The sequence below is a fragment of the Sarcophilus harrisii genome, chromosome 3 (genome assembly GCF_902635505.1).
Source record: "Sarcophilus harrisii chromosome 3, mSarHar1.11, whole genome shotgun sequence".
Classification (NCBI taxonomy): domain Eukaryota; kingdom Metazoa; phylum Chordata; class Mammalia; order Dasyuromorphia; family Dasyuridae; genus Sarcophilus; species Sarcophilus harrisii.
In genome coordinates, this window is record NC_045428.1 from 444,554,262 (window position 1) to 444,581,917 (window position 27,656).

General features: G+C 35.0%; 1 protein-coding gene across 1 annotated transcript in view; it reads left to right on the plus strand.

Moving 5' to 3' along the window:
• Positions 1 to 559: 559 nt before the first annotated feature.
• The window catches only part of MICU2 (mitochondrial calcium uptake 2), a 165,362-nt gene continuing 138,265 nt past the window's right edge, over positions 560 to 27,656 (plus strand). Inside the window, exon 1 of the mRNA XM_031960796.1 lies at positions 560 to 833. Coding sequence (XP_031816656.1) covers positions 627 to 833 — 207 coding nt within the window. The 5' untranslated portion in view covers positions 560 to 626. The remainder of the gene's footprint in view (positions 834 to 27,656) is intronic.

The window sequence follows — 27,656 nt, forward strand, 5'->3', positions numbered from 1 at the left end:
TCGGGGGGGAGGGGGGGTTTCTCTGCAAAGCTTCTTAAAATCAAGTCAAGAAACAAAGTGCCTACTATGTTCAGTACTAAGTGTTGGAATGAAAAAAAAAAAAAAGTCAAACAGTCCCAGCTCTGAAGTAGGCTCACAACGGGAAATGCAGTTTCGGCTAAACTATTATAAATTCGGACATCCGCAACTCTAGCGCCCCCCCCCAAAAAAAAAAAAAAAAAAAAACTTTAAGGCTTTAAGTAACTATTAAACGAAGATATGGGCTTTTTCTGGACTGTTCTAGCACTGCCTCCTCAAGAAAGGGTGCACCCAGCTTCCCGGCCCGCCTAGATTTGTTCCGAGACATCTTTTGCTGCCGGGGGCGACGCCCGGGGCTGAGCCAGGACACGTGCCTGCGCTTCTCCGAGGAGGAAGGGCTCCAATCCGGGGCTTGGACAACCCGGAGTCAAAGGAGCAAGCAAGGCAAAAGTGTATCCGTTGCGGCTCTCGCGAGACCAGAGGCAGTGGGGGCGGGAGAGAAGGCGGCGGTGGTGGTGGTGGTGGTGGTGGCTGCGGGGGTGGGTGGTTCCTCTAGAGTTCCTCCGTCGGACTGCAGCCAAAGTCCTCGCGCTGACACTTCCGCGAACATGGCGGCAAGTGCGCGGAGAGCAGCTTTAATCGCGATTTGGGGCGGCCGTCTGCGTCGTGGCCTAGCCGAAGGTCGGCAGGCGCTTCTGCGGCCTGGTCCTCTGACTGCGGCTGTGACGGGGGCAGCGGTGGTAGGAGTAGGAGCGCTTTGGTACAGGGGACGCTTAGACCTCCCAGCAGGCGATTGCCTGACAGTCTTTGCGAAGGTAAGGCTGAACAGCCAGTTCTAGAGGATCCGCCCTGGGGGCGGGGCGTGAAGCGAGGGGCGGGACCTAAGGACTTGGGCAGCTCGCGAAGCGCAGTCTTTCCTCTTCCCTGTCCCAAGGCAGCCGGCCTCTTTTGCTGACTGATGGTTGTTTCGGCGATGGATCCCGCGCGGCGGGCTAGAAAGGGATTAGAAAATAAGATACAAGAGAGTGACATCTTTGCACGGTACCCTATAGCCAGGATAAGGCCTCCCTCTGAACCTCCGAGGACCCTAAGAAAGGCTGCATCTCATTATTTTAATGTTTCCCTTTCCCCTCTCACCGGCCCTCCCTCCATTGCAGTCTGGGGTCTCTGGCTCACTGAGTAGCGAAAGAATAATAAGAATCTTTTTATAGGCTAGCGGTTTCTGAAAATGACACAAGTGCGGGGAGTCATTCATCAGAATTGAAAGTATCTGAAGTACATCTCCCCTCCTCCCCCATTCCCAGAGTCCTCTTAATCTGTGAAAATAATCGCACGGATTCCGTCAGTGACATTTTTACACACAAAAAAAGGGCGCATCGTTGTTAAATTCTGAAATAGTCTACACTAATAATCACTTATTATATAAATATTAAGTATACATTTTCCAAATCCAATTGCGTGTTTTTGTTTTTATTTTAAAAAATCAAACCTGACTGGATAAGGGAGGATGATAATTACAGGTTGCCCCAAAAGTCAGTGCGGTTTTAAAGTAGGTTGAGGACTAGTGTTGGTACACAGGTCTAAAATCAGAACAACTAGTTTTCAGCTACCACACTTAGTCACTTACTCCGGATAAGTCATTTAACCTCTATCTACTCAATTTCCTTCCCTGGGAAATAGGGATAATAGTACCAGGGTTATTGTGAGAATGAGATGAGATAATTTTAGTAGACCTTAAGGCACAATTAAATGCTAATTATAATGCTTCGTTAATATAAATACACTAAGATTTTTAGCATTTCCTATGTATTTCTAAATGAAGGTGGTAGAAAAAGCAAAGAAAATAAAAAATTTTTAAAACAAGATGTCAAACTTTTAGTATTGTTGATTTTATTAACTATATCCCCCTTCAGGCTACCTCCTGACCTAAAAGGACTAAAAATCCTGGGATAAACTGAATTCAGTGTGAAGCTAGATTTCACTGAGTGTCAAAAGATGAAAAGAGTAAAAAGGGGAAAGGTTTAAAATTAAAGATAGTTTGTTAATAGAACAAGTTTTTCAGAAAGCATAGTGAAAAGGACAGGCAGATATAATGTGAGGTAGAGGAGTTAGAATTGGTTTGAGGGATATTTGTGGGAGTTTTCGGGGTGCAGGAGTTAGAATTGAGGGGGATGGGAGGGAGGGAGTTGTTGAGGTTAAAATTGACAATTCAACAGTTCAGAATCACTAGGATGAGGAGGTAGGAATGTGTTCACTATTGAGGAATGAATTCAGGTGGATTATCTGTGGTTGGAGTGAGGTTCATTCTGCTCTTTTTTTCCACTTCTGAACAATAATGGATATTCTTTGTACAGGAGGTATCTTTAAAAAACAAGTAAAAGTAAACATTTTCAAAATAAATGTTGTTATATTTTTTCTATTTGCATTCTATTTATTTTTTGACTTAGCTTCTCTAGGAGACACCTATAAATTTTTCATATACCTGAAAGTTTTCTTTTCTTTAAAAATTTTCTGATACTTCTTCTGGATCTTGTCATTGGCACTTTCTTGGGAAGAATAAAAACAACAAGATAATGTGAACAAGAACTTTGATAATTCTTAGCACCTCCTACTATCCTCATCTAAATGTCACTAAAAGGGAAATAGTTAAATATACTTCCACATGAAGGATTTATGCTCTCAAAAAATTTAATGAGGTGATAGCTTGCATTATTAAGTTTCACAGAATCTTTGCTCATAATAATACAGTAAAGTACTATTATACCTATTTTAAATGTGAAGCAAAGCTAAGATGGTTAAGTAGTTTTCTTGTGTCCCATAATATCTGTATCCATGCTTTCCATGTTGTTAGATCCACTGTCTTCCTTTGGTCTACCCACCAAAAGGAAAATCCAAACAAATCCTATGAAACACTTATTTTTGGTAATAGATCAAAATATCAACCAATGGGAGACATTTCGGTGGTAATTTTTTTGTTTGTTTCATTTTGTTTTTTTTTTAACTAGTAGGAAATGTGATATGAAGTACCTCTTCTTTCCTTCCATAGCTAGATTTCATAGTATTCTGCTCCTGACAGTTTTGATCACAGGAAACAAATCTTCAGGTTTCTCTACCACTCCCTTTGCCTATTCACAATTAGTTTGGAATGCATGTTAAATTTGTGTAATTATCCATGGTAAAAGATAGGAATGGTAAAAATAAACGTATATAATTTAAAGCCTTCATTTTAGTGGAGAGGCACCACCAAACATTTCTTAAGTTTATAAGACTTCATAATATTTGACAGAAATTAAATTCCTCATTGTGCATTTTTCTTGCTCATACATGGCCAAAAGATAGAAAATAGATGAAAGAAGAGATTATCTGTAAACAGATCATTTGCAGTGAATTATGAGATTATATGGTGGCTGTTTAAATACTATATGAAGCCATATTAAAAGGAATCACACTTGAATCAAAAAGAAGCAAAACAAAAAAAAGTTTTAGTAATTTAAAGTTTTTTTTCAAGATCTTGTAAGGCATTGATTCTGGTTTTGACTATTTCTATTCACTAGCTTTTGTTCTTTTTTAAACACTTTCTTTTTATTTTCTCTTAGGTTTTATATTTTTAAAAAATGTTATTTTGACAAATTTATTTTGTCCTAGAAGTATTTTTGTTTTACAGTGAATCCAATTCAATATGATGAGGTTTAGATTTGGGGTACCCAAATGAAATTAGGGATTCTGGTCTAGTGGCAGGTTTGAGGTTCAGGGAGTCAAATGGAGCTCCCCTGCAACCTCTCAGAATTCCATTCGGGGGTAGGGAGTTACATGAGATCTAGTGGCCGAGGCAAGCAGTTTTCTGTAAAGGAATTTACAGACCTGAAAACCTAGATTGATAAAAGAGGTTTATTATGGAGATTGGAAGTAAGATTAAAGTCTAGTTAAGGAAATAGGTAAAGAGGTTGGCACTGGAAACATTATTCCAGTGGGCAGAAGCTTCTAAGGGTGCCAAGAGGACTGGCATGTTTGGAACCTCTGCAAAGAGAGGACTCCAGCTTGGCTCTTTTATGAGAGATTTAGCTAAAGGGGACCATGGGTGGAGTCCAAGTGGGCTAAGATCTGGTGGGGGCTGGGACAAGCCCAGATCTCCTACTGGAATTCAAAAGGGTGCTTTTGACTAGGATTTGTGAATCAAAGGTCCTAGCTTCTTGAATTGATAATGGATCAGCCAGGAGGGGTTGGGAGTAATCTGTACAAATCAATCTGAGAGGATCTCAAAGGATCACAATCAGTTTCTTAAAGGGACCACAACCTGCTTCAAATAGATATTTATTAAATCTCTATCAGTGCCAAATGTTGGGGATAAAAACACTAAAATGAAATAGTCCTTCTCTTCAAGTAGCTTCCATTGTTCTTGTGGGAAATAGTGTACAAAGAAGTAAATACTAAATGTATACAAAATATACAATAGTTTTGGGATAAAGGAAACTAATAACTTAGGGATTCGGGAAAAGCCTCATGCTAAGACTTGACCCTGGAATGGAGCTTAGAAATCCAAGAGGTGAAGGGGAGAAGCGACAGGCTCTGAAACAGGAGATGAAGCAGCATGTTTGAGGAATGGTAAGTAAACCGGTTTGTCTGGCATTAAAAGTACATGAAAGGAAATAATGGTAAATCAGTCAGGAACAATAGACTAGAACTTGATTATGAATGCTTCAAGTGCCAGGCAGGGAAGTTTGTATATATTTTATTCCAGAGGCCATAGGAGCATGACAGACCTATGCTTTTGAGAATTTTAACTTGACGTTTTGAGGCCAGTTTGGATCTTGACTTGAGTTTGAATCAGAGATTGAAGACACAAGGCAGGGAGAACAAATAGAAGACTATTGTCGTATTCCAGGTGAGAGGTGATGAGGGCTTGAACTAGGTAGTTTGCTTGTCACTGAAGAGAAGAAAACAGGACATGGAGATAGGATCCACAAAATTTTGGTTACTGATTGGGGTGATAGGGGAAAAGGAATAGTTGAGATTATGAACCTGTATTACTGAATGGGTAGGGTGCTCTTGACAGAAATAGAGAAGTCAGAAGGAAGAAGGCTGAGTTTGGAGAAAAAGAGTTCTTTTTTGAACTTTGCAGAGTTTGAATTGCCATTGAGACATCCCATTGGAAGTGTTTAGCAAGCAATTGCAATGCTGAAGCAGAACTGGCTCTGTAAATGTTAAGAGTTGTATGCATAGAAATTATGCTTGATTCTATGAAAGCTGATGTAATCACATTTCTAAAAGTGATTTTACACTTAATATCTATTGATTCTTATGGAAATTGTATAGAGTGGGTATTATTCCCTTTTTTACAGGTAAAGAAACTGAAGCTCAGATAGATGAAGGTAAATCTAATTCACTGTGAAAAACAAATTAGGCAGGATATTAACTGTCTTACATAGCCAAGACCCTCTGCCTTTAGTAGCATTCTCTGTAAGGCTACTGGATGGTACTAGAAGATTTGCCTGAGGGAATGAAACAGGGTGATATACAAAAAACATTCCCCTGTCCCTTCCCCTTACCTCATAAAAGGAGAAAAACCTTATGGGTAATGCCACAACGAATTGGGGAGGAGGGTATCTCAGGATGAGCAAAACAGCATGGTAGGAAACAACCCTAAATAGGCCCATGTCATCCCCAGAACCAAAGAATTTCAGAACTGGAAGGAATCTTACTTATATATCTTTTAGTCAAACTTCATTTTACAAAGGAGGAAACTGAGGCCTAGAGAAGGGGAGTGAAATATTTGCCTGAGATCACACATCAAATTAATGACTAGAAGCCAATTGTATGGATTCCCACATCCAATATGTTTTTTACTATGCCACTGTTTCCTCCTTTGAGAATAGGCCCTCCCCCTAGGCACATTTTATGTTGCTTGGATTGCTGGCTTATGAAGGCTGGTTTATGTTACCTTTAGGATAAAATATAAATTTATAGGCTTTGGATTTTAAGCCCTTCACAATTTAGCTCTTAATCTGCTTTTTCATTTTTCATACCCTCTGGGTTCCAGCCAAACCTATTTGCTCTTCACTCTTGCCTGGAATACATTTCTCACTTCCATTTCTAAGGTCTTATTTAAAGGCTCATTTCATGTGCTGTCACCTACATTTTTAAAATATTCCATGATCTTACTAGTTGTTAGTATTCTCCTTCTCTGGCTCATACTACTTTATATATTTATGTATTTATTTACACAGGATCATAGATTTAGAGATGGAAGAGCCATACACTTAGCTCCAATGTCTTCATTTTACATGAGGAGGAACTTGACCTAAGGAGGAGGATAAGTGATTTACTAAAGTCAAACAGGATAGTAAGTAAATGAACTGGGATTTCAAAGCAGTCCTCTGTTTTCCTCTGACCCTGTGTCCAATATCCTTTCCATTCTACCAGCTGCCTTCTATGTTGTATGTAGATTGTAAGAAGGGCAGAGTTTGGTTTCCCTTAGTTTTATTTAAATCTCCAGTAATTTGTAGATAGTCGGTACTTAAATGCTTGTTGATACACCCAAGTCACAGAATTTTTGGTGTCTTTACATTTCTATGTTTAAAGATTACCATGTTCCCAGAACCTGTGAAGGAATTACGCCTGATAGCATGATTAACTGACACCAGGTGTAAAGGCTGCCCTTAAATCTACTCAATGTTCCTTCTTTCTCCATAACTGGCACATTTTAGGGGTACTTTCCCTTGCACATTTTAGGGGTACTTTCCCTTGCCTAGAACAGTTTTGTCTAGTCTCTGTGTTTAGTCATCCTTAGTCTGGTTTAATTACTCTACTTAGCTAACCCTGGTACTGAAGAGCTTGTTTACTTTTTTTTTTGGGGGGGGGGAGATTGGGTTTTGGTGGGGGTTGCTGAAGCAATTGGGGTTAAGTGAATTGCCTAGGGTCACACAGGTTAAGTGTCTGAGATCACATTTGAACTCTGGTCTTCCTGACTTCAGGGCTGGTGCTCTATCCATTGCATCACCTAGCTGCCCTGTTTACTTGTTTTTTTAATCACTATGACAGATTCTTAAAGTTGTTCTTAGGAGAAAATTTTATGAGTATCATTGATGTTTGAAAACTTGCAATTACCTTACTAGTAAGGTATGTCTTTAGGCCTATGGGTTCTGAACTTTTATGTAGTTATTACCTATCTTTTAGGTGGGAAAATCTTTTTTAATACTTCCCACTTTTTGTAAATGAATCTGTTCAAAGTCATTTTGCCTTCTCTTTTATTCATATACAACCTAATTTTAAAATTAATAAATTTTAATTATATGATAAAAATGTTTTGATGACTAGTTATTTTTCAGTTGTGTCTTACTCTTTGTGCCATTTGGGGGATTTCTTGGCAGAGATCCTGGAGCTGATCCAGTTCATTTTACAGATGAGGAAACTGAGGCAAACAAAGGTTAAGTGACTTGCCCAGGGTAACACAGCTAGTGAGTATCTGAGGCCACATTTGAATTCAGGTCCTCTTGGCTCAAGAACTGGCATTCTATCCACCACTACCTAGTTGTCCCAATAAAAATGTATAAAATAACAAATAATTGCTTCATGGCACTTACTGTTATCAAATCAGACTAAGAGGTGAAAGGGATCTTAGAAGTCACTCTCTCATTTTGCAATTTCCTCAATTATAACAGAGCCCAGAACAAGTAAAGTGACTTGCTTAAAGTTACATGGGTAAAAAAAATGAATCAAAATTTGAACCCAAGTCTTTTGGTTTTAAATTCAGCACTCTTTCCACCAAACTGTGCTACTTTCCAAGAGCAGTAACATTGGAGGGTAGTAGGCTAACTCAGCTCAATCTTTAAAATGGGTGGGAGAAAGTCTTGACAAGTATTGACTTGTTTCCAGCTGTGAACTAGGGTAGGGTCTAAACAGGCTATCACCTCCCTCCCTCTGAGTCACCTCTAATCCCCGGAAACTTCATGGGCAAAAGGGAAGACTTGAAAGAGGAATCTAGGAAGATCCAGAGTAGCAGTGGGACCAGGTCCAAAGGTGGCATGGGTTGAAGGTTGTGTGTATGCTGCTTTATCCTAATAGATACAATGCAGTGTCTCACATGCCACCACCACCACCACCCCTAACTCCTGCTGCCCTTGTCCACTAGTGACCTGGAGTGATTCTTGTGGTCATAACAGATGCATGTAACTCATGCTCAGTATATATACTTGTTGTAAAATGTTAATTGTGAAGTTGCTGTTTTTACATTACCTGAGTAACTCTTCATATTTTATTTTGAATTATGGCAGCATGTCTTAAAGGTTATGAAGCTTTTAAAAAAAAATTTTACTAATTTACAAATTATAAGTATTTTAGGAAGTTACTATTGAGAGTTAAAGTCAAACAGAATTCTTAGAAGAGAAAAATAAAAATGTTGTGGCTAATAAAATAGTTGTAATACTAAGTTCTCTTATTTTTACATACTTTAGATATATAATTTTTTTCTAGCATTAACTTCAAATCCTTACTGTATTTCTATTAGAAATTTTAGTAATATTTAGTAAATATTAATAATTTGATTTCAATCATGCATGAGCTTTCTGACAGCTCTTTACTGGAAGTTTTCTCCAAATATCCAAAGATAGTATCCACTTAACTCTGTGAATTAATCGATTTTAATTTGCTTTACTTCTTCCAGCAACACAACTTACATATACTGTCAGTATCATAAAGTAGTAGCTTTCTAAATCAAATATTTTTATATTGAATTATTTGTTAAATAAAATTTATGTTATCTAAACTCATAATGAAAACCAATATAATTACTCTGTTATAATTAGAAAAATACCATTGTTAGATACATATACATGTATATATACTTGCAGCTTATATATATATTAATTTCTATTAATGTAGAAATTCAAAACTAATTTATAAGGAAATTAAAACTAATCTTATATGGTAAACTTCTAGAGGGTAGGGCTTATGTCAGTTAAATCTGCTTTGTATGGTCTCATGAAAATACTTTTCATCAAAGATATTAACAATAGCTAACATCTCTGTTGCTTTTTACCATTTATAAAGTGCTTTGTACATATTTGATCTTCATAACAGTAATGATGTGTAAGTAATAAGAGAATTATTACCCTACTTTATAAATGAGCTTAGAGAAGTGAAAGAATCTGCCCAAAATCATAAGCAGAACTGACTTTTAAGCAACTGACATTGTGGGCTTAAAGTTCAATTTTTTAAAAAATTTAAACATATACAAAATTGGAAAAGAAAAAAATTGCTATATGCACAGCAGGACATGAGATGATTCAAAATATAAAATAATATATTTCCATTTCAAGAAAGCCTGCAAACAATACATACTACATAGTATGTTCAAAGCTATCTTTTATTGGCTTCCTTATAGAACTTCTTTTGTTCTTTGCTGTGAACTTACTTTTTTTCTCCTTCCTCTACTCCCCTACCCCAAGAAGGCAACAATTAAATATAGACATAGATATAAAAATGTATATATGTACATATACACACATATACTTATACAGATATACAAAATTATATACATATACACATACATTCATATGCATTTATGTAAGACTGTTCTATGCTTGTTTGTCCTTCATAAGTCCAAGTCTTTTCTATGTTTTTCTAACTCCAACTTATCATTTCCTTCAACATAGCAATATTCTAATCATATACTGTCTATAGTTATTTTGTATAGTCTAAAACAATAGATTAATATGGCTGATAGTTTATCTTTCTCTTTTGACTAAATCTATTTTTACTTTGACTTTGAAATCATTACCATCTCTGCTTTTTTTAACCTAATAAATTCTTCTCTTGATTTTTATTTTGTGTTTGTGCATATCTTATTTTCTAACTCTTCTGACTCTTCTGCTTTACTTCTACCTACTGCCTTGCCCTCCTATTATTTACTGTACCCTACCTCCAAAGATCCTTCCCTTATCTTCTCTCCCAATCCTTTCCTCTTGCCCTCTTGTTTCTGTCTGAATTTAGAAGACTTTTATAGCCTTCCAAATATATACGCATGTATATATATTTGGAAGGCTATAAAAGATGTGAGTAGAGTTCCCTCTAAAAATACCTATTTATTTCTGAATTTAGAAGACTTTTATATTCTTCCAAATATATACATACATGTACATGTATTTGGGAGTCTATGAAAGATGTAAGGTTCCTTCTAAAAATACCTATTTACTTCTGAATTTAGAAGACTTTTATACATATATATATATATATATATATATATATATATATGTATGTATGTGTTGTTCCATCTTTAACCCATTCTTTATGAAAGTAGGGTTCCATCCTCCTCCTCCCCATCTAATTCATGTTTCCTACACAGTTTTGCTTTTTAGAATTGCAGCATATTCAGCTCTATCCTAGTCTTTCTTTTAAACTATTTACTTATTAATGGCGATCTTAGACATATAATTTACATTTCCTTGTATAAAAAATAGTCTGTCCTTATTGTGTCCCTTGTAATTAATCTTTGATGTTTACCATATATTTCTTAGAACTTGCATGTCAAATTTTTTATTAAATTCAAGTCTTTTTGCAACAAAACCCTGAAAGTCTGGCAATGCATTAAATATTATTTTTTTGTTATTGTTCAGGATTTTGCTCAACTTTGCTGGGTATGATATTTTGGCCACAAACCCCCAGTTCTTTTGTTCTTTGATATATAGTGTTCTAAGACTAGCAGTCTTAATTTGGCCATTGCTAGGTCTTGTATGATTGTAATTGTGGCTCTGCTGTTTTTAATTTTTTTTTTTTGTCTTGTCACTTATAATATTTTCTCCTTGACCTAGGGGTTTCAGAATTTGGCTATGATATTCCTATAAATTTTCCTCATAAGATCTCTTTTAGGTGAGGATTGGTAGATTTTTTTCTATTTCTACTTTCCCCTCTTGTTCTAACACTTCAGGACAATTTTCTTTAATCATTTCTTGTATTATTATATCAAAATTCTTTTTTCTAATCATAGCTTTAAGGTAGTTCTGTTATTCTTATGTTATCTTTTCTTGATCTGTTCTCTAGTTCCATTATTTTTCTTATGAGATGTCTTATTCTCTTCTATTTTTAGATTTTTTTATATTTTATTATTTCTTGATCTCTTAAAACTTCATTAGCTTCCCTTTGCTCATCTAGTTTTCTAGGGAGTCCTTTTCTTAAGATTCTAGATTTCCTTTTCTAGTTAGTGACTTTTCATCATCTTGTTTTTCTTGGGTTGTTCTTATTTCTAATTTTTCCTTAATCTTTCACACTTGATTTTTAAAGTCTTTTTTTAAGTTCTTCTATGAATTCTTTTTGGGCAGATGATAATTTGACATTACTCTTTGAGGTAAAAGGGTTGGTTTGTTTGTTTTTTTACTTCAATATCCTCTTCTGAAGACAAATCCCAATATCCTAGGTTACTATTCCCATAATAACTTTCTATGATTACATTCCTTCTCCTTTGCCTGCTTTTTTTTTTTTTAATAGCAATTTGTTAGTGTAATCAAGTCTAATCCTGGAGTGTGGGGGAATGGTGTTTCTGTCCTCAGGTACTCCTTTGGTTTTGCTCCCTCTTAATCTTTTAAAAGATTTATCTCTTTTTGGAGCTTCAAAAAGAATGGACATTTTGGAAACTATTAGATAGTTATTGACTGAATTGAAATACAAAAAGAAAAAATTAAACTTTTCAAAAGTTTTTTTGCTTTGATTTTTGAATGTATTTAAAAAAAGATTGTCAGTCCTGTTTCTACTATTCTTAATTATTTTTTTTTAATTGTTGAAAGGTTCTTTGGATATTTTCTTTTTTTTTTTTAATAACTTTTTATTGACAGAACCCATGCTAGGGTAATTTTTTACATTATCCCTTGCACTCACTTCTGTTCTGATTTTTCCCCTCCCTCCCTCCGCCCCCTCCCCCAGATGGCAAGCAGTCCTATACATGTTAAATATGTTATAGTATATCCTAGATACAATATATGTGTGCAGAACCGAACAGTTCTCTTGTTGCACAGGGAGAATGGGATTCAGAAGGTAGAAATAACCCGAGAAGAAAAACAAAAATGCAAACAGTATACATTCATTTCCCAGTGTTCTTTCTTTGGGTGTAGCTGCTTCTGTACATCACTGATCAATTGAAACTGAGTTAGATCTTCTCTTTGTGGAAAAAATCCACTTCCATCAGAATACATCCTCATACAGTATCGTTGTTGAAGTATATAATGATCTCCTGGTTCTGCTCATTTCACTTGGCATCAGTTATGTAAGTCTCTCCAAGCCTCTCTGTATTCATCCTGCTGGTCATTTCTTACAGAACAATAATATTCCATAACATTTATATACCACAATTTACCCAACCATTCTCCAATTGATGGGCATCCATTCATTTTCCAGTTTCTAGCCACTACAAACAGGGCTGCCACCAACATTTTGGCACATACAGGTCCCTTTCCCTTCTTTAGTATCTCTTTGGGGTATAAGCCCAGTAGTAGCACTGCTGGATCAAAGGATATGCATAGTTTGATAACTTCTTGGTCATAATTCCAGATTGCTCTCCAGAATGGTTGGATCCATTCACAACTCCACCAACAATGCATCAGTGTCCCAGTTTTCCTGCATCCCCTCCAACATTCATCATTATTTTTTCCTGTCATCTTAGCCAATCTGACAGGTGTGTAGAGTTGTCTTAATTTGCATTTCTCTGATCAGTAGTGATTTGGAACACTCTTTCATATGAGTGATAATAGTTTCAATTTCATCATCTGAAAATTGTCTGTTCATATCCTTTGACCATTTATCATTTGGAGAATGGCTTGATTTCTTATAAATTAGAGTCAATTCTCTATATATTTTGGAAATGAGGCCTTTATCAGAACCTTTAACTGTGAAGATGTTTTCCCAGTTTGTTGCTTCCCTTCTAATCTTATTTGCATTAATTTTGTTTGTACAAAGGCTTTTTAATTTGATGTAATCAAATTTTTCTATTTTGTGATCAATAATGGTCTCAAATTTCTTCCTCCTCCACAAGTCTGAGAGATAAACTATCCTATGTTCCTCTAATTTATTTATAATCTCGTTCTTTATGCGTAAATCATGGACTCATTTTGATCTTATCGTAGTATATGGTGTTAAGTGTGGGTCCACATTCTTAATTATTCTTAATTAATTTTATCACTTTATAGCTTTATTCATATAATAATTTGAACATCCAAAATTGTGAAACAAATAAGGGGATAATTACTCATAAAAGGATTCTTTACAAGAGTTTTTTCAAATAGTACATTTTAAATGGTCTAGTTTAAATTTTTTTTAAATGAAATAAAATCTATTTACCTAAAAAATTTATTTATATGCTTTACAAAGCAGTTTTCAATTTTTAAGACCCCCTACACTTTTTTAAAAAATTATTGATATCTTTAAAGATATCTTGGTTATGTTCGTTGTTATATCTATCAATATTTATAGTATTAAGAATTAAATTTAATATTTTTTATAAAAAAACTTTTTGACTTTGCAGAAACCCTGAAAGGATCTTTGGGATCCTTTGAGAACTGCTGCTTTGCAGGAATATATTCACTGAAAGGGATGGGGGTGGAGGGGGAAGCAGGGGGCGGAGGAGAAGAAGAAGAAGGAAAGAGAGAGAGAGAGAGAGAGTTTGAGAAAGTTACCTTTATCAATGCAGACCTGGAACACATTTCTAATTTATCCTTTTTTAGAGAGTTGCCAGAGCCGTTAAAAGGTTAAGTCTAGTCAACAAACATTTTTAGGCGTTTATTATATGTCAAGAAGACAAGAAAGATAAGAAACAAATAGAAGCAAAAAAAAAAAAAGATGAAGACAATTCCTGTCCTTTAGGAGCTTACATTTTAATGGGGGGAAGAAAAACAACATATAACCTTACCTGTAATCTTATGTCAGACCCAGGTCATCCTGAGTCACTAAAATGAATATTAAACAAATTAAATTAAACATTAAATGAATATTAAAAAGAGAAATTGGCCTTGGATTCAGAAGACCTAGGTTCTAGGTTATTAGCTTTGTGATAGTGTGGAAATAATTTAACTTCTCAATGTCACAAATAACTTTATAAGATTATAAGTTACACAGGAATTGTATATCTATGTATTTAAGGAACTTGGTATACTGAGGATTTCCTGCATGGATAAAATCATAGATTAAGACCCTGCGTACCCACTCCTTACCCAAAATACAGACAGACACTTGGATTCATGCATACACACATATACATACACATATGTTGTTTTATGTTTTACATGTGTTCCTCAAAAGTATGTTCCATTAAATGTTTGTAAGCAAGATATTTGTAAATGTATTATTTACAGCAGTCACATAGCTCCTTTCATAAAAAATTCTTAAGAGTAATTGCACCTTTATTTCATAAATAGATTTTCATGTAACTTACAACTATATATGTATATGTCAGTGCAGATAGAGAATGCTTACTGAGGAAATTAACTTTTTTGATGTCAAAACCTACTAAGAAAAGAGACTGAGAAGCATTGTACATATATAGAGAGCAATAGTTATCCTTATTATTTTTAATTATATTGAGCTGAAACTGCATTGAAATCCATTTTTCTTCATGTTTCTCTCCAGTTCTCTCCTAGTAAACCAATATTGTATACAGTGATTTCAATTAAATTGCTTTTGAAAACCAACACTTAGAAATAAATTAGAGGGAGTTCTCTCAAAATGAAGAGGGAGGAAATGTGGAAAATTACTTCTTTTGATCAGAGTCACAGAATTTGAGAGATGAAAGTAACTTAGGTCATCTAATTCAATCCGTGCCTCCAAAAGGATCCCTTTTTACTGAAAGTCACACTTTTGTGTCTTCTCCTCCTTCCAATTAGCTCATTGTTAAGCATTATGAAGAGGAGCTTTTCCTAGTAATGGGAGATTAATTTTCACTTTCTAAATGACTATATGTATTTTATATTTCTCACCTAGTTTTGTCTCAAGAAAAAAAGAAGTGACTGATCTAGGATTTAATGGGAAGTTCTAAGAAGTAAAACGAATGTTTTCATAAGGAAACTTTTAGACTATAAGAAGTAGAGGAACTTCTCAAAACATTAAAATTACAGGTTCTAGATATAGTGATATACTGCTGATATAAAGATGAAATTTCAGAATTTATGTCCGAGGTAAAAAGTTTGTGAGCCAACTCTCATTTGAGACTTCTAGCATTAGAAGGACTAAGACACATTAATTGAAAACTCCTTCCAAAAAATTTTATAACTTAAAATTGTTTTCAGCTTTATATAAATATATATTTTATTTATATAAATTTTATTTATATATATATATAATATATATATATAAAAACAAATGTACTACATCATTTCGTACAGCATAGTCCTTTAAAATAGTCTTGAATTTCAGATGGCTAGCCTTCAAATCCCAGCAACATACCCAGACCAGTAGAACTATATATTAGGACCTCAATGACCAAAACACAGGGCCACTGAAGTGTAAAAGTAGTAACTAATTCTTGGCTTGAAAAGGCCATGTGTAGGTCACTTCTCCAGGGAAAGACTGTTATTCTCAGTAATAAGGTAACAGGTTTTCTACCAAACATCTGGTAATGAGGTGTATAATCTGAACAACCCTAATCAGTAATTATTGAGACTTCTCTGTTGGCTTTTATGGGTTGTTATCTGCCTGCTAGGATTACAGATAGGTAGAAATGCCTTATGGGAAGTTTTGCTTAAATGACATTGGGGATAAACAGTGCCATGTGGGTGGTCTTTACTATGGAAGTCATTTGCTTGGTGTTTTTAAGAGTAGATGTGGCCCGTTTTCTATATTCGTGGTGTTGATACAAGCTGGCCTAAAATCTGGACCTAAAGAGTTTTGACACTAAGGTAAAAGTTTTAGTGAGTTATGCAAGAATATTCTCATTTTTGGGTATATATAATATATAATAATAATCATATAAAGGAAAATTAAGAATTAACCATTTAGATATTATCTCTTAGATTTTAAATTTTTCTCCAAAGTATTTAAATGTAATGTCATCAATAAAATGATGACATCTCCAGCACTCCTTCTCAGATTTTGTCTTCCTTAAATCTTTCTGCAACATTTGATACTGTTGACTAATTCTTCCTTTCTTATTTTCCATTTTGTCATTTTCTCTGAGTTCTCTACTCTCTGACCATTCCTTCTTGATTTCCAATATTGATTTTTCTTTCTATCCCTTACTGTGAGCATCTTCCAAGACTGTCTTTGACTTTCACTTTTTCTCTCTATCCTTACTCCTTTGCCAGGATCATCCATTCTTATGACTTTAATTATCAATTGTAGCAACCTATATTTTCAAACCCTAGTGGAAATTTGTGTGTGTGTGTGTGTGTGTGTGTGTGTGAGCGCGTGCTCATGCGTGTTTATACTCTTTGTTAAGGGCAATTGTTAGGGTCTTGAGAGAACAGTCCTCCCAGGGAAAGAGATGATGGCTAAAATTTAACATGAAAGAATAAACTAGAGGTTGCTTTCAGATAATCCAGAATTATTCAAATCCAAATCCAAAGGCTAAGGATTGAGGCAGTAGTACTTCCAGTTCTGGGGAAACAGCCTAGAATTCTAATACACACACACACACACAATCTTGTTCTACTATATTATCATTCCTGTTAGACTTATCATTCTGCTGAGCACCAGATCTGCTAGACTTTTCCATCTCATTTCTCTACATTTTCATGTCATGACCTTAGAGCCTAACTCAGAAAGTATTGATAAAGATGCTATTGCTGTTGTTGTAGCACTTGAATCATTTATTACACTTTGTGCCCAAGTCTGATTAGCTTGCAGCATGGCCCAATATAAACAAGACTTCTCTGAGCTATCCACACCAGGAATAGACACTACCACAAATATGTAGAGAAAGCCATTTGGAAACACCAGACCCATTTATCTCACTGATTTACCATGAAGAATTTCTACCTAGCTCTCTTTTTCTTTCCCCTATAGTTAGTTCTGTAAAAGGTAGTGTAATGAGTCAATCTCAAACATCAGAAATGAAATTCTACTTCTGCCTATTTTTAAGTAGAGCCTACCTGCCATCTCTGAGTGGGACAATAATTCATGCATTCCCCAGGACTACTATATGCAGCTGTTGCTTGCTGAGCCCACATTTCAACTGTCATGATTTCTTTGATAAGGTAGAGTTCTGATCATCTTATCAACAGCCAAGTCTTCTCAAGTGTGTCACTGAAGTATCTCTAGCATCTGTCTCCTTTCTGTTCCCACTATTGTTGCCCTGATTTTGACTCTCATTGTCTTTTAACTAAACTGTTATAATAACTGACCTCTTTCTGTGCCATCCAAGGGCATCAATCTGTGAAACATTGGGTAAATAGAAGTGAAAGGACTTGGTAACTAATTGCATATAGGGAATAAGAAAGGGAAGAAGGTTTTGAGTGTATGTGACAAGGAGAATTATAAGTTGAGAATTCAGAAAAAAGGAAAGTTTGGAGAACAGGAGTATTTTGCTGATACAGATATTAAGTTCTTTGTAACTATGTTGAGTTTGAGGTGTTTCCAGGTGATTCAGTAAGCATTTGTCAGTGATGTCAGAAGATGACAGCACTCATAATTGAATTAGAACATGCTCCATTCCCATCTCTGCCCACTGGTATCCTTTTTCCCCCTTGGAAGACACAGCACAGATAATTTATCCATGATGCCTTCCCTGATCATAGACATAATGATCCCTCCCTCCTTAAAGATTTCATGACATGTTATTGAGGTCTCTTATGTAATAAATTATCATTTATCTTATAATAACAATAATTGCACACATTTATATAGTAATTTAAGCTTTTCAAAGTATTTTTTCTCATAACAATTCTGTATGAGAGTACAAATATTATTATCCCCATTTTGCAGTTATGTCTTGAACGACCTGTGATATACTCATCCTTCTGTATTCTCAAGGTAATGCTAGTGAAGAACTAAGTCACCTTACTCCTTTTCAAGGCTAACCTCTCTGCTTGTTCAAGTGATTCCATTCTATACTCTTTCCATCAGCAGATTTGTCCTTGTCATCCCCACTTTTATTTTCTTTCAATCTCTTCTTGTCTGCAAGCTTATTTCCTACTGCCTGTAAAAATGACCATGTCTTTCTTATGAAAAAACTGTCACTGTATCCTTCCATCGTCACTATCATCCTTTATCTCTTCTGTAATAGCTAAATTCCTTGAAAAGGCCATTTGTATTAGGTGTTTGCTCTTTCTCCCCTCTTACTATCTTCTTAATTCCTTACAATCTGGCTTCTAACCTTATTATTCCACCAAACTTACTCTCCAAAATTGCTCAAGTGCTCATAGTTGCCTAATTCACAAGCCTTTTCTCAGTCCTCTCTATACTCTCTGACACTATTGATAACTCTTTTCTCCTTGGGACTCTCCCCTGGTTTTCTTCATACTTATCTGAGCACTCCTTTGTCTCCCTTGCTGGATACTCTCCGAGATCACACTCATCATGAGCCCTCTTCTCTTCTGTCTCTAAACTATTTAATTTGATTATTTTACAAACTCCCATGAATTGAATTACCAGATCTAGGTTGATAGAGGTGTTGGTTCTCCCAAACTCTACTGACCTCCTGTTTCATATCTCCAAATATTTTTCAAATGTTTGAACTGAAATTCAGTAGACTTCTTAAACTCAGTATGTCCAAAACCGAACTCTACCTTCCCCCACTAAACCCTTCTCTCTCCCAACTTCTCTATTACTTGTGGAACATCCATCCAATCCCTAAGATGCTGAACTTAATAGTAATCCTGGACTCCTCACCCTTTCTCACCTCACCCTATCCAGAGGGTATTGTCAGAGCCTATTGATTTCCACTTTTTCAGCATTTCTCAAATACCCCTCTCTTTTCTCCTCTTACATTGCCACTACTCTAGTGCAGGCCTTCATCACCTCCTGCTTAGATTATTGCAATAGCATGATGGTGGGTCTGTGGGCCTGAAGTCTCTCCCTGTTCCAGTCCATTCTCTATTCAGCTACTAAAATGATTTTCCTAAAACAAATTTCTGGTCATATCACCCACCTACTCACCAAACTCCACTGGCTCCCTGTTGCCTCCAAAATCAAATATAAAATGAACATTTATAGCCCAGTTCCCTCCCACCTTTCCATACTCTTCAATCCAATGGCCTCTCTCTTTCATAAATAAAACCTCTTTCTCTGGATTCTGGGCATTTTTTCTGGTTTTCTCCTATACCTTGAATGCTTTCTCTGCTCTTAACACTGACCTTCCTAGCTTCCTTTAAATTCCAATTAAAACCCTTCCCCAACCTCTAATTCCAGTGCCTTTATTCTGTTAATTATTTCCTACTTATTTCCTGTATATAGTTTGCTTTGTATATATTTGTTTGCTTGTCTCTTCCATTAAATTGTAAACTCTTTGAAAGCAGAGATTATCTTTTGCCTCTTTTTGTATCCCTAGTACTTTGCACAGTGCATAACACATAATATGTGCTTAATATATATTGATTGATTAATACATATTGAAATTCCAGCATGGCTGGATGTCTGATACCTGAGAACTAGAATTTACCATGTTAGCTATTTTTGGTTATAATTTCAGTGGAGTAAGACTGAGTGATAAAGTTTGTACCTTAAATTTTAACTCTCAAGTGAGAATATTAATATAATCAAACTTCTTGTTGGATAAAAACATATATAACAATTCTTCTTCACCTAACTGGATATAGTGAAGTAATCAAAGATCTTTATCAAAGATGATTCCTATAAACTACTAACAAATGCTTATAATGGCAGTCCTTGGGTAGTATTTTTAAAGTTGCTTTATACTTACATCTCAAGGCCCAGCTTCCTATTTCCCAAAAGATTAAGATGATTGTAATATAAGGTATTAACATTACTTCTTGCCTACATAGCCTAAAATTCATATTACTAATGTCTTGATCAACCCTCACTCACAAACCCTCTCCTCAGATCATCTTCTCAACTTACCCCTGTAGTGTATGAGAATGGCAAGAAACTATGAGAGTTCACTGTCACAGAATCTCAGAATTAGAAAGCATTTTAGAAGTCACCATTGCTCTTTGGGGCCAAATAAAACAAATCTAATTCTGTTTTTACCTAACAGACCTTTAATACTTTAAAAGATGACCTCAAATTTTTCTTCTTCAAACTAAATAATCATTTTTTATCATCATGTAACATAATTTCAAGTACCTTAACCATGCTCTTTCATCTTCTCTGAAAGCTCTCCAGTTTTTTAATATTTTTCTTAAATTGTGGCTTTCAGAACTGAAAAGACTTCTTTAGATATAGTGAGACCAGAGCAGAGTACCATGACATCACATCCTTTCTCCTGGACACTATGCTTCTCTTAGCATACTATTCCATTCCTTTTTTTAATACCATGCCATACTGCTAACTCTTAACAAGATTGTAGTCCACTAAAACCTTTTTTCCCCCAAATTAAACTTTTCTGTCCAGTCATATAGCCCCCATTTTGTATTTCTAAAGCTGATTTTTTGAATCCAACTAAAAGATTTTACATGTAGCCTTATTAAATTTAATCTTTTTAGATTACACCTGTTGAAACCTTCTAAGTTGACATGGAAGCAAAAATTACATCTTTTTCAATTTAGCCATTCAATTAGTTCCAAAAAAATCTCACCTTTTATCCAAAATCTTTCAAAAGTCACTCATGTCTCAGCAGCCACACCCATCAACTCTTTCAGTACTATGTGATGTATTTTGTATGGATCAATGGAGAGATGTTACTTACCTACTTAGGCAGGTCCCCTATTTATCTTGAGTATAATAAATACCCTATTGACCATTTTTGCCCCAGTCCCATAAAGAATAGGGACTGGAAGAGAATTGAGACCAAAAGAAAACAGATGGGCAATCCATGCAGTTTGACGAAGTGTATAGTTAATCATATGTATACAATCGTATATACATATATAACACCATTTTCTTGCAAAAATCTGTTTGAGTGGGATGGTGTTGAGAAAGTAACATCAACAGTTTATGTCATTGCAGTTTCAATTTGGATCAAAGATAACTACTTGAGAGATAATCATCACATTTTGTTGCATTATGAGGATGTCAAGCAATCAGAAATTTAGGAGATTTCGATGGCTGAACATTTATTCACTTCATTTTCTAAAGTGGAAGAAAAATTGTTTTAATTAAAATTTGGATTCAATTTCATTTTTAATACTAACTTCCAACAATACTAATAATACTCATATTTCTTAATTTTTGTTGTGCATTTGACAAGATGATCATAGTTGAGGGGAATCATTTTATGACGTGCAGCACCAAGCAGTTGTTTATTCTAGTTAGAAAGTGCAAGCCAAAGATTTTAAGAGACTTTCCTCAGCTATTTTTTATCTATTAGAATAAATATTACAGGCTGGAAATCCTTTGTTGGAATGTGTATGGTCATTATTAATCTTCAACAACTTAATGTAGTTTATTTGACTTTAATTTAGATTGAACACTGTTCAGTTTAATTCAATAAGAATGTATTAAACATCTGCTTTTTGGAAGGCATTCTAGTATGTTCTAGGATTAAATAAGATGTAGTCTTTGTCTGAATGCTATTATATGCATGGGAGAAGTTGTTCATAGTGGGAGGAAATCTGAGTGATTCAAGAGGGAGAGGATCACTTCTATTAAGAATAAGAGAAGCTATTATGGATGAAATGGCACTTGCAGTAAACATTTTATCAGTAAAATATTTCAGTATTTGGTGCTAATAACAGAATTATATTCTGAGGATGGGTGGGAAGGAAAAGAGTGTGAAAATGAATAGAAGTGAAAGGTAATCCAGGTAATTAGGTAATCCAGTTTAGCTGCACATAGAGTATGAAGGAAAATACTATGAAAAAAGTCTAGGAAGCCATTAAAGGTTTGTGTTCTAGTTTTTTGTTTGTTTGGTTTGGTTTGGTTTGGTTTTTTAGCAATGTGAGGAAATGATCAAACTCAAGCTATGGGAACAGTAGTGATTTTTCTTAGTCAAGCACCTAATTAGAAATGTTTCAGGGAGCTAGTAGTATATAGGGTGACTACTTTGATTGTAATGAACATTTTTCATGTAAGTACTCACAATTAGTGAAATATAAAAAAACAATCATGGCAACCTCTTACTTAGAGCTGAATTTTTCAAACCTGTATAAAGAAGTTTAATTTGATGAATTTTATAAAATGCCCATCTTCAATTCGTTTGAAAAGACTATGATTATTTTTCTCATCTTTTTTATTATCTTGGACTTAACTTGTTTGCAATGTCTTAGCATTGTGACTTGCCTTTTAAAGTATTTTTTCTTTATTTTTCTTTATTTAATGTTTTTCAAGATTCTATATAACCTCACATCTCTGTAAATCTTTATTCTTGTTTCTTTTCTCTTCTTTCTCGTCAGTGTTCCTTCTTCAAAGCAACTTCATAATGTCTAACTAGATAGCAGCGATTAATTAAATTTCAAGCATCATCTGCTATCTTTTTGTAAATTATAAAGGTTAGACTAAAATGTATAATCACAGAATAGGAACTTCTTGTAACCTTGTTTTAAAAGCCTATATTGCATAAATTGGGCCAAGAACTCTTTTTGATAGTTCTATATTATATTTTTAGACTACTACTTCTATGGATAGAAGTCTACTGGAGTCCAAAGAGAAAAGCCTCTGCTCTCTCTCATTGAATTATTGCTCTTCTGTCAGAGAGAAAAATTATAGGTTTGCTGTGGGTAAAATTCTCAAGGTCTTCTTTGATCTCTGCATTGTCAAAAATAATATGGCTTTGGTTCTTTGTCCATTTATTGTGTTTGTAGCTTCTGCATTTTTAAAGTGTCAATTTGTACCTTGTGAAGTTTTTTTGTGTTTTTTTTATCATACTGACAATAAATTGATTAAAGTGTTTGTATTTCAAATATATATATATATTCGGGGATAATTTTCTTTCCCTCAGTTTCTTTTTGAATAGTAACTAGTCTGTAAAGCTATCTTTTCTTTCTTCTAGCAGTTGTCCTAAAGACTTAGCCATTAGGTCTTCAGAAATATCAAAGCTAAGAACTGCCTTCTCTCTTGCCTTTTATAGATGTGAATAATCTGCTTTTTTTCTGCTTTATACATTTTATTCTCTGTAGGCTATGTATTATGTGTTTATTGTCTATATATTCTCAGTAATTTATTTTGAGGAAACCTGGTTGGAGTTAGAATCAAAAGCTTATTAGTGTGACTTTGGACTAGGGATTTCACTTTCAGTATCCTTGCCTGTAAATTGGAAGTAATAATACTTTCTGAAGTTACCTCCTAGGTTCGAAAAACTAGCTTCAATGAAAAATAAGATGGAGAAGTCGTGGCCAGATAACAGTTTGTGTGAAAAAGAACTTAGGGTTTTAGTGGTTTAAGCTTAATGCAACAATATTACATGGTAACCAAAGAAACTAATGCTGTCTTAGGCTGCATTAAAAAAGTGTGTCAACATGACAAATACGAAATATATTTAAAATAATTGTACATATTTAATCTGTATCACATGACTTGCTATCTTGGAAGGGGAGATAAGAGAGGGAGGGAAAAAAATTTGGAATGGAAAGTCTTACAGAAACAAATGTTGAAAACTATCTTTACATGTATTTGGAAAAATAAAATACTATTGAAAATTTTAAAAAGAGAGAGTGAGCAAGGGAAATAATAGACTCACTGTACAAGTCAGACTGCCTATGGAATATTATATTCAGTTTTGGACATCATATTTTTAAAAGAACCTTGATGTGTTTAAAAAAAAAATACTTCCATTCTCACCACGCCTTCTCAGTTTGCTGGTTCTTGCCCTTCTTCCCCAAACATCTGTCATTGGCATTTTTCTCTTTTCCTTTTTTTCCATAATGGTGTCAAACTCAAGTAGAAATGAGGACCACTACACTCTAAATAAAGATCTTTATTGACTACATATTGACTTAGTTTTTAAATGCAATATCATCTGTTTTTTATATCTATTTATTTTGTTAAATAATTCCCACTTACATTTCAGCATGGTTCAGGATGCACTTGGGATTATTGTGGGCCTCATGCATCACGTGGGCTATGTATTTTACACTTCTAGTCTCTTTTTTGGTTACTTCTTAGTTCCCATGCATTTAATTATCATTTCTATACAGATACTTCCTAGATCCAGCCTTAACCTCTTTCTTGATTTCCAGTCTCACATCACTTTTAGACACCTGGAATTGAATGTACCTTAGGTATCTCAAATTACATATGTCCAAACAAGCAAACTCATTCTTTCTCTCCAGTCCCTTCTCTCTTCTGAACTTTCCTATTATTCAAGAAACCGCTAACCTCTCAGTTGTTCAGGCTCATAACTTTAGTGCCATCCTCAACTCCTTTTATCTCATATTCACTGAACATATCCACTCTGTTGCCAAGTCTTGTCATTTACACCTTCATAAAATCTTTTTCTGAATGTCCTTTATCTCCATTCATATTAGCTTCCCTTTCAAATCAAGCCTTTTACCATTTCAATACATCTTCCACTCAGCTTCCAAAGTGATTTTCCTAAAGTATAAGTCTTAACCATGTCTCCCTGCCCCCCATCAATTTAGTAAACTCCAGTGGCTTCCAATATCTCCAAGATCAAATATAATACTCTCTATTTGACATTTAGAACCCTTCAACAAGCTCCTTCCTACCTTGTTAGTTTTCTTACAATTAATTATCTTTCACATATTCTACAATTCAGCAATACTGGCTTTCTTGCTGCTCCTTGCATGTGATCCTGACTTTTAACTAGCTATCCCTGATGCCTGGTATGTTATCCATTATTTTTTCAGACTATGCAAAGATCAAAGAGGAACTTGGGTATTTTACCCACTGCAAACCTGTAATTTCCCCCCATTCCTCCCCTCCTCCCCTACAACAAAGCTCTAATCCTCACTTCCATTTTCTGGCTTCCTTCAGCAACTCACCTCAAATCACACCTTCTGTGGGAAGCTTTTCCCTATCCCTCACACTGCTAATGAAGTGCTTCCCTCTGAGGCTACCTCTTATTTACATCTTATATATCTTGTATGTACATAATTGCATGTTGTGTCCCCATTAGAATGTGAACTTCTTGGGGGCAGGGACCATGTTTTTTCCTTTCTGTCTGGCACATAATAAGCACTTAATAAATGCTTATTGACTAACTGATTTCCAGAGAAAGGCAATTGGATGATGAGGGAAATGGAGAGGCTGACATAGAGCATAGCTTAAAGGAATTGGGAATGTTTAGTTTAAAAAGAGAAAACTTCAGGAGGAACATGAATAGCTATCAGACATTTGAAGAGCTGTTAAATAGTCATTATAGTTCATCAATAATGTTGCAACTTAGTAGCCACAATGCTGTTAAATATGGAGGCTCCATAATCCTCTGTTAAGTAGGTTTAAGATATAATACTATATAGTGATTCCCGAAAAGCATGGATTGTTGTTTTAGTATCCTATTATAGATTGTTAGTTTCTAAAAAATTAGTTTTAGTTTCTAAAAATTGGAAATGAAAGTCTGCAATCTTTTAAAACTATTTAGTCATTCATAGAGGCAATATAACATAGTAATTAAAGAGCTAGTTTTGGAGTCAGAAAAAAACCTGAACCTCATATTCTAACATAACTGACATGTTACAGGTTATATGACTCAGGGTGCAACATATCCCCTTCTCAGTGCCTCAGACAACTTTAAGATTATAAATTTACAAACAAGTTGCTTGCTGATGTCCATTTCTATAAGGAATTTCTTGTATTGATGAAATTCCAGGCTTTTGTACCAGTATAATTTCTGGCATGTATTTCAGAACTCAAAGGATATAAATAGAATTTTTATTTCCTGGATTCATAGTAAGGATTCAGGATTGATGATGATAACAGTATCACATTACAAAGTTTATAAAAATACTTTCTTCTCAACAACTCTAGGAAATAGGTAGTACAGATTTTATCTCTATTTTACAAATGAGGAAATTGAGGCTTCTTTTAGTCTTACTATACTTTAATCCCCACTGCATACTCTGATTCAGTGACACCAGTGTCACCTGCATGTTCTATGAACAAGACGCTTATCTCTTGTCTTGGGACATTTTCTTTGGCTGTCCTCCATCCCTGGAATGTACTTCATCTCTACCTTCTGGCTTCCATAGCTTATTAAATCCTACCTAAAATTCCATCTTCTCCAGGAAACCTTTCCCATCCCCTTTTAATTCTACTGTCTTCCAATTCTTATTATTTTCTATTTATTCTGTGTATAGCTTGTTTTTATATATTTGTTTGCTTGTCTCCTCCATTAGATTGTGAACTCCTTCAGAGCAAAGACTGAACAGCTGAAAAGTGTTAAATGAAGAACAATTGAATGTGCATTTTTCCGATCTCAGACTTTAACACTTACTAGTTGTGTAACTCTGGGCAAATCACTTAATTAACCCCAATTGCCTGGGGGAGAGGGGACACCAAAAAAACAATTAAAGAATCTGCACCTAGGCAGAGAGAAGCAAATTTCTAATTTTAAAATTTTTTGTGGCTTCTCAGTCAAGACATACTATGTGCGGGGCACTGTCCTAAATGTTGAAGATACAAAAAGAGGCAAAAGACCTAACCTCAGAGAGCTTACAGTGTAATGGAGGAATAAGCAAATATATGTACAAGCAAAATCTGTAAATAAATATGTACAGGAAGAATAGAAAATAAAAGATAAAAAGGACGAGAATTAAGAGAAATTGAGAAAATATTCCTGTAGAAAATGGGATTTTAGTTGGAACTTGAAGAAAGCCAGGAGAAAAAGATAGTGGCCATGAGAAGGGAAGGGATTTCAAGCTTGGGAGAGAAAGAAAGGAGAAGCCAGTTAAAAAAATGCCATAGGCAAGAGATGGAGTGTCTTGTTCATAGAACATCCAAGAAAGCAGTGTCACTAGATGGAAGAGTACTTATTGGGAAATAAAGTATAAGACTGGGGAGAGGATGGAGGGAAGGGAAGGGCCTAGGTCATACATGGCTTTGAACTCCAGAGGATTTGGTATTTGATGATGGAAGCAATAGGGATCTACTGGAGTTTATTGAGGAAGCAGGTTTGTGCTTTAGAAAATTACTTTGGCAGCTGAAAGGTGAATGAAATGAATTGGACCAAGATTTGAGGCACGCAGAATTATCAGCAGACTATTTCACTAGTTTAAATATGAGTTAATTAAGGCCTACACGAGTGTGGTAGCAGTATCAGAGGAGAGAAGAGCGTATGACATCTGTATGTTTCAAAGTTGAAACCAACAGTCCTTGGACAAAAGATTAAGGATGTGAGAGGCTGAGTAGTCCTTTGTTAACCTGAAGGATTGAAATGAGAACATGCCCTTGACAGTAATAAAAACTTTTAGAAAGGGAGTTTAGGAGAGTAAAGACAATGAGAACAGTTTTGGACATGTTGAATTTAAGATGTTTACTGAACATCTTATTTTAAATGTCTGAAAGGCAAATGGAGATAGGAGAGCCTGGCAAGGTCAGTAGAAAATTTAGAGAACATATTTGAATATCAGGTTTAAATCTGACATTGTTATGCTAATTGCATGGGGTTCTTAAACTGGGATCTATTGATATTTTAGGGACTTTATATAGGATAGAAT